Raw genomic sequence first — 8688 nt, 5'->3', positions numbered from 1 at the left:
TTAGCAGAGGACTAAGAGTTCTTCTCTAGACATGTTGTATAGGGGTCCCTAAGGGATTATTGCTAGTTTGCTGTCCTGCTTAATAAGCTTAATAGCATAGTTAATATCTGCTCCTCTGTGTAGAGCTAGTTTGTCTACTTCTTCCTTTATAAATGTCTAGAACTCCTCCTTTAGGTAGTTAGGGAGGAGGGCATAAGGGTCCCTAGAGGCCTTTTCTTTTAAGGCTTTCTATATATCTACTAACGTAAACCCCCAGCACCCAGGCCAACCCAGCACCCGGTCCATTTCTTGCCAAGACTACAACTATTAATATTAACACGTAATGCCTTACTAACAAGATATATAATTATCTAAATAAGAGGGTAGAATTAATCTTACCCTTTCTACTTTCTAATTATATAAATTTAAAAGCCTCTAAAGCGCTGCTTAGGCATTTAACGTACTACATATAACCTTAAGTGCTAGGTATAGAGGCAGACTCTATATTAACAATAGACGTAATGCACAATATAAGCTTACGCGCACTAAAGAGCAAACAATTGTATAATACATTCTTGACCTTAATTCGCGAGGATTCGCGCCCTGGCTGTGCAAGGTGGCAGATATGGCTAACAAACTGTTGGGTGTACGCGGTGGGCAGCCTGTTAGCAAGCACTAGGCTGAGCGCTTTGTAACGCGTTCAGCTACGCTCAAGATGGCCTTTAATCAAGCTAAAGATAGGCAGAGGATGCTGCAGGAGGATCTAGAGACAATTAGCGCGTGGTTTAAGCTAGTAGAGGATACAAAAGCTAAATACAGTGTACACAACTACAATGTGTACAACTTTAATAAGACTAGCTTCTAGATAAGTGTTATTAGCTTAATAAAGGTTGTTATAGGCGTAGAGAGACGTAATTAACCTTAGCTTGTTTAGCCAGGTGATTGCAAGTAGGTAATAGTTATCTAGAGCGTCTGCGCTGCTAGATCTTGTACCCTACCTTTTATTATCTACAAAGGACGCGTTCACATCTCTGCCTAGTACGAGGAGGCAGATATACCACGCAATTAGAAGCTCTCTGTCTCCGAGAGCGGCTGGACAAACAACGCGCTCGGCCTTGAGTGGCTGAAGCACTTCGACGCGCATACAAAGGCAAGCCAGGTGGGGGCGTACAGGCTGCTTATTTTAGACGGCTATAAGAGCCACCTTAACTAGGATTTTAAGGACTACTGCCTTAAAAATATAATCCTTACCCTCTGCATACTACCTTACTTATCACACATCCTCTAGCTGCTTAATGTAGTCTGCTTCTTGCTATTAAAGCGCAAGTACTCTTAGTGTGTACAAGACTTAGCACGCAAGTGCGTCTTCTATATTAATAAAGAAGGCTTCCTCCCTGCCTTTAAGGATGTGTTTTTTAATGTGTTTACAGCAGAGAACTGTTGCAAGGCCTTTAAGGCAGCAGGGCTAGTCCCTCTTAACACCTAGGTTGTGTTAGATTACCTTAAAGTGCGCCTGCGTACCCTGCTAGAACCCCTCCTCCTAGAGACGCTGTGGCAGTTAAAGACTCTAAGCAATACCTACAAGTTTAGATCTTAGTTAAAGCTTGTACACAAGTCTTTTACTTAGTTGCCTATTACTGCGCAAGCAGGCTTCTCTTAGCTTGTTAGAGGTGGCAAGCTTATGCTGCATCAGAACGCGCTTTAAGCAGCCCAGATTACTAAGCTTAAAGAGCAATTAGTAGTAATAACTAAGCAGAAATCGCGCAAAAGGAAGCAGATCTAGCAAGGTAGTACTATGGAGTATGGTGAGGCAGCAGCTCAGGTGGCCACAGAGGCCTCTGTAGCCGCTGAGCGGTCAAAGAAGGCTTATAGTAGTAGTAATCAAGAACAAGCTTAACTAGCTCTACAGCGCTGTAGAAACTGTAGAGGGACTAGACACAACGCGCGAACGTGCAAAAAAGATATAGAGGCATATTCTAAATTAGATACAAGCATAGTGTACGCAGGCTCTATGTTAAATAGCGATGAAATTGAAGAGTTGTAACGTGAGTTGGTACTGCCAAGCTTTTTTGGCCCAGGTGCTGGGTTGGCCCGGGTGCTGGGGGTTTACGTTATAGAAGTAGAGAAGATTTCTATTAAAAAATCTTTCTTTAACTACTTTTATAGTGCCCTGTACAGCTCTAGGCTAACCTACTATAGTACTAGCTCTAGTCTAATACCTTCTTTACTCTGCACCCTTATTATAGACAAGTAGATAAATAGTAACTTCTTAGCTAGCGCTAGGGTTACTTTATACTTATCTATCTACAGGCAGCCTAAGATTAGGTTGTATTTATATTCTCCTTTAAGGACATATATAAATATTTATTTAATATAACGTATTCCACCACCTAACAGCTCAAACCACCCAACAGCTTAAAATGTCTTGGCACAACGAACACCCTCTTTGTTGCAACATGCCTTAACCATATAACATGTTACTACATGGACACAAAGGTAGAGTTAACCTTGCCCTTAAAGCTCTTTATTTAAAATAATTTAAAACCTAGAGAGCAGCTGCGCGCGCTTTTAATGTTAAACAATACATTCTCTCTACACGCGTTAGAGGAGCCCTATTTATTCTTAAACAAGCACCTAATAGCTGCAAACTTACGCTTATAGAAGAGCAAACAATTGTCTAATATATCCTTAACCTAGATTTGCAAGGATTCGCGCCCTAGCTGTGCGAGGTAGCAGATATGGCTGATAAAGTGTTGGGTGTACGCGGTGGGCAGCTGGTTGGCAAGCACTAGGCTGAGCGCTTTGTAACGCGCTCAGCTGAGCTTAAGATGGCCTTCAATCGAGGTAAAGATAGGCAGAGGATACTGCAGGAGGATCCAGAGACAATTGGCGCGTGGTTTAAGCTGGTAGAGGACACTAGAGCCAAGTACAGCGTACACGACTACAACATGCACAACTTTAACAAGACTAGCTTCTAGATAGGTATTATTAGCTTAATAAAGGTTGTTATAGGCGCAGAGAGGCGTACTTAGCCTAAGCTTGTTCAGCTAGGTAATCGCGAGTAGGTAACAGTTATCTAGAGCGTCTGCGCTGCTAGATCTTGTACCCTACCTTTTATTATCTACAAAGGACGCGTTCACATCTCTGCCTAGTACAAGGAGGCAGATATACTGCGCAATTAGAAGCTCTTAGTCTCTCAGAACAGCTAGACAAACAATGCGCTTAGTCTAGAGTAGGTGAAGCACTTTAATGCGCATACAAAGGCGGGCCAGGTAGGGGCGTACAGGCTGCTTATTTTAGACAGCTATAAGAGCCACCTTAACTAGGATTTTAAGGACTACTGCCTTAAACATAAGATCCTTACCCTCTGTATACTACCTTACTTATTACATATCCTCTAGCTGCTTAATATAGTCTGCTTCTTACTATTAAAGTACAAGTACTCTTAGCGTGTATAAGACTTAGCACGCAAGCGCATCTTCTATATTAACAAAGAAGGCTTCCTACTAGCCTTTAAAGACGCGTTTTGTAACGTATTTACAGAGGTAATCTATTACAAGGCCTTTAAGGTATTAGGACTTGTCCCTCTTAATGCGCAGGTTGTATTAGATTACCTTAAAGTGTGGCTGCGTACCCTGCTAGAACCCCTCCTCCTAGAGATGCTGTAGTAGTTAAAGACTCTAAGCAATATATATAAGTTTAGATTACAATTAAAGCTTGTACACAAGTCCTTTACTTGTTCTCCTATTACTGCGCAGGCAGGCTTCTCTTAGCTTATTAGAGGTGGCAAGCTTATACTGTATCAGAACGCGCTTTAAGCAGCCTGGATTACTAAGCTTAAAGAGCAATTAGCAGTGATGACTAAAAGGAAATCGCGCAAAAGGAAGCGGATCCAGCATGGCGGCACAATGGAGTATGGTGAGGCAGCAGCCCAGGTGGCCGCAGAGGCCTCTATAGCCGCTGAGCGGTCGAAGAAGGCTTGTTGTGGTGGTGATCAAGAGAGAGCCTAACCAGCTTTACGGCGCTGTAGGAACTGCGGCAAGACTAGGCACAACGCGCGAACGTGTAAAAAGGATGTAGAGGAGACTTCTAAATTAGAGGTTAGTACAGCGTACACAGGCTCCTTGTATAATAGCAATGAAAATAGAAATTTATAACTAGTGTTAGTTGTGCCAAGACATTTTAAGCTGTTGGGTGGTTTGAGCTGTTGGGTGGTGGAATACGTTAGCTATTAATATTAATCCTTATCCTAACTACTTTCTTTAGCTAGGTTATCTTACTAGCTATACTAATAACTTATTTCCTTCATTGGGAAAAGTTTTTCGAAATCCGGCCTAGAACGGCTGTTGCTGACAGTTGTGGCATGGTCGTGCAACGGCTGTTCAACGGCCCTAACAGCCCTAATTTGCGCCTAACAGCCCTAATTTCGCGCTAACGTTGCTAACAGCCAAAACGCTAAGTGCCTATATTTAATAAACTTAAAACAATGTTACAATGTCATTGCATGGCTACCCTTAGTGCTAGCACTAGCATTAAATATTTAAAAATTGCGAAATTTCACGTACAGATAGAGCGAAATTGTAGCTTTAAAATAAGTAAAAAATTATTATTGTAGGCCTACTACAACGTAAGTTATAGAGCGTTGAAGGTTTGTTTGTTGAAGGTTTGTGTTTTGAAGTTGCGACAGCACACTATGGCAGCTGCAGCTGCGCCCGCACACAACATAGCAGCTGCAACAGCATACAGCATAGCACCTGCTGACCAACACACACACACATACACACACACAGCGGCAGCGCAACAGGAGCTTGCAGAACAGGCAGGCCTGGGCGTAAAATTCATAGTTTACCTACTATTCTTGAATAATATTCTTATATTTTCTAACATTCAGGCTGCTAGAGCCCTAGCAAAGAATCTTAATTTAGTGTCTTAGCAAGGAACATTAAGCTTAAAACCTTCTACGCTTAATAACTATTCTATTACTAGGCCTATAATATTGTTTAATAGCTTATTTTAAAGAGGATACTTAGTAGTATATTAATATAATAAAAGTATAGTTTATTAAGCAGAGCTACTATTATAGCAGGATTAGGAGTTGTTGTGGCTATTGCAGCTGTTAGGACTATTAGAGCTGTTAGCTTAAAATTAGCTAGACATTAAATACACATTAAATAGCTATTGTAGGCCTACAAGTCCTACTGTTGCCTATAGTACAATGCCACGATTTCCTGATTTCGACAACAGAAAAACTTTTCCTGATGTTAGTATAGAGAAATGCCTAAGGTTGTTTTATATTACAAAGCTTAAAGAGATAATTCTATAAGTTAAGTACCTAGTATTAATTAGTATGTGTACTATAGTCTTATTATCTATTAAAATGTGTAACAAGATAGGTTTACTATCTAGCTATTACTAATAGAACTACTAGAATAACTTGCTATCCTAGTTAACCTTACTAATTAACCCCTGTCTGTAACTTAGGACAGGAGGTTCTAGTTTTCTAAATTAGAATTATTTAAGTCTAAGTATTCTTCTACACTATTTGTTGTGGCAGCTGCGCTAACATATACAGTACCTGGTCGTCTAGCTAGGGCTAGCTTGCATTAGTTAACGTAGTGACTATCTCTGCCACACCAGAGGCACTAGTTGTTAGCCCTTTGCCTGTTAAGGACCTCTTATAGTTTCTATTTAGCTTGTTTGTGTTTGTTGTTATTGTTATTATTGTCTACACACACAGTATAGACTTTTATAGGTTCCTAGTCTATCTTATTATTATCCTTCCTTCTAGGTTATTATCTAAATAATATATTATAGGTATAAGTCTTAACTTATCTTAGGTTAGTCTCTACTTTTAAGACTTATGCTATAAGGGTCTAAAGTTCCTATTTTTTAAGAACTTCTATAGATACTATTGTATTCTAAAGGTTACTATAGATAGTAGATATATATATTATCTTAAGGTTCTATTTATTTTCTTCTTCTCTAGTATTAAAGGCTAGCTAGATAAACTCTATATTAAAGGCTTTAAGGCTTTATCTATTTTTCTTTATTATAATTATCTATAGCTTCTAATAAGATCTTTCTTTAAACTAGGTGTCTTAGTATTATTTATTAAGAAAGCTCTAGAATTCTATAGTTAATCCTAATAGGTAGTAGGATTTCTAGGATAGACTAACCTAGGTAGCTTGCCCTTCTAATTAGTTAAATATATATACTACACCTAGGATTAATTAATATTCTCCTATAGAAGTAAGCTTATCTATTATCTAGGACTTAAATATCTAATAGAGCTAGTAGTTACTATTAAACTTCTCTATATTAGGAAGCTTAAGCTTTGTAAAGCCTAACTAGGTTATAGTAGTAGCTATTATTAGGGTAGGAGAGATATTAGCTGTTGCTAGTCTCTACTATTCCTTGTCCTTATATACCTATATGCCTACTTAGATAGCCTGTTGTATATATTTATTTGTTATATTAACTATTAGTTAGGATTACTAAGGTGTTTGTAGAGGGTTTAGAGGTCTAGTTGTTAGCTGTTTAACCTCTAGCAACCTAACTATATCTTCAGGCAGGGTGGCCTAGGCTACGTGAGTGGCTAACAGAGTTAGAGCGTGTTTGTAAATAGTCTCTAGCTATTCCGCAGGTGCTAGAGTGCTTATGTGGTGTTGTAATTCTGTGTAAACGTCTAATTAGGAGTTAGTACTTAAGTAGAGTTTAATTCTATATTTAATAAGGCGCCCTATAACAGTGTTAGTGTTTTTACTTATTATAAGTAGTTCCTTGCAGATGCTTAATAAATAAATAAATAAAGAGGATAAACAAATCTAAATATAAGGAGCTAACCTCTATAGGCTAACGTACTCCACAAGCGAGCTGGCCACCCAAGCGAGCTGGCCACTTTTGCCAAGACCACACCAATACTGCACCTACTTTGCAACATTACAGCACACAACTATAATATATTATACTACACAGTATACTAAACTAGTCTGTAGTAACGTACTCCACAAGCATGCCGGTCACCCAAGTGTACCGGTCACTTTTGCCAAGACCACACCAACACTATAACTACTTTGCAGTACCTTAGTACACAGCAGCATTCTACTATGCTACACAGTATATTGTACTAATCTATAGTACTTTACGCATCTTTCTTACAAGTTGTTCTATTGTGCCCTGTCTTACCACATGTGCCACAGCGCCTTAAAGACTAAGTGCTCCTATCAACGCGTAACCTCTTCTTTGCCTTCTTCCCATCACTACAGGCCTTAAACTCCTTTAGAGTAGTTAGCTGCACTCCCTTAGCAAAGGTTAGAGTCCCTTCTTGCTGTACTTGCTTCCTTTTGTGTGATTTACAACGTGTAGCAGCCTTGTTGGCTGCCTGTAGGTCAGCAACCTAGTTGCGCACTAAAACTAGTGAATGTGCTATTAGCTCTGCGCCTTTAGTGAGCTAATTAAGAGTGTTAACTATAGACGTTGGCAAGCTATTAGCGTGTCTCTAAATCCTCTCTTAAATTAGCTTTAATTAAGACCTAAATTCTAGGGTGTTGCTTAGTGTTTTAGACTCCCACATACTGTTGTCCACAGTAGGTGGCGTTAGTGTGCGCAGCTGTACTTTAAGCTTTAATAGCACAGCCTCTAGGTTAAGTAGGACTAGGCTAGCACCTCTAAATCCTCCCTAGATGTTACTCTCTGTAATTGAGGCGTCAAAAGCTGCTTTAAAGCATAGCAAGAACTCAAGTTTAGTGATACGCGTAATCTTGCTGCGCATTAGCCGCTTAGCTTGGCGGCCATAGGCCTTCTTTAACAGAGAAAAACAGCCTATGTCAAGTGGCTGTAGTAGGAGCAACAAGTGTGGAGGCATACACAGGGTAATAATCTTGTGTTCCTCGCAGTACTGGTGGAATTCGACTAAGTTGTGGCTCTCGTGGCCGTCCAGAATAAGCAGCTGATAGCTGCCAATAGTGCGCGCCTTTGTGTGCTTATCAAAGTGCTTCAACCACTTGACTCTAAGCTTGTTGTTAGTCCAGCCGTTGTTAGAGACATTAAGAACCTAGTTGTTAGGTATACTAGGCTCCTTGTACTAGGCAGAGAGGTAGTGCTTGCTAGAGAAGATAATGAAGGGTGGGATAGACTAGCCCTTCGCGCAGATGCCTTAGATGATGCTAGTCCACTCTTAGTCACCCTGCTGCACTGTCTTTAGTCTCCCTTAACGCTTAGAGCCTGTAACAACAGCTCCTGTTAATATAACGCCTATTATAAAGCTAGATTTATTAAAGTTGTAGGTGTCTTTATCTTATATACTATACTTAGCTTTAGTATTCTCTACTAGTTAGAACTAGTCCCTAATTACCTTAGGATCCTTACACAGAGCTCTCTTATAGTTATACTTGTGATTAAATTTAACTTTGAGCTCTAGCCGACGTTTTACAAAGTTGGCAGCCTAGTTCTTGCCAACGTAGGGCTAGTGGCGCTCAGCAAGCAGAGAATTGGCCATATCCTCTACATCAGCAAGCCGGGGCGAGTATCCTCGCTTGTCTAGCCTCAACACGTGCTGGACAATTACCTCCTCTTTGTTCTTTGTAAGATTTATAGTATTAGGTGTGTAGTCGCAGCGTGGGGTGGCTCTAGCAAGTCGGTCACTAAGCGTGCTTTGAGAGACGTTGTAGATTGCTGCAGCGCGTCGCTGAGAGAGCGTCGCGTCTTGTT

General features: G+C 40.2%; 1 protein-coding gene across 1 annotated transcript; it reads left to right on the top strand.

Annotated features, from left to right (window-relative positions):
* Positions 1-3836: 3836 nt before the first annotated feature.
* M421DRAFT_65894 (uncharacterized protein) lies at positions 3837-4059 on the top strand (the record flags this gene model as incomplete). Its single annotated transcript, XM_033596280.1, has 2 exons — positions 3837-3892; positions 3954-4059. 2 exons carry the CDS (start codon positions 3837-3839, stop codon positions 4057-4059), a joined length of 162 nt encoding a protein of 53 aa, XP_033447523.1.
* Positions 4060-8688: the final 4629 nt, after the last annotated feature.

This window comes from Didymella exigua, assembly GCF_010094145.1.
Source record: "Didymella exigua CBS 183.55 unplaced genomic scaffold M421scaffold_18, whole genome shotgun sequence".
Classification (NCBI taxonomy): Eukaryota; Fungi; Ascomycota; class Dothideomycetes; order Pleosporales; family Didymellaceae; genus Didymella; species Didymella exigua.
The sequence above is the reverse complement of the archived record's forward strand: the minus strand, read 5'-3'. Positions and strand labels throughout refer to the sequence as shown.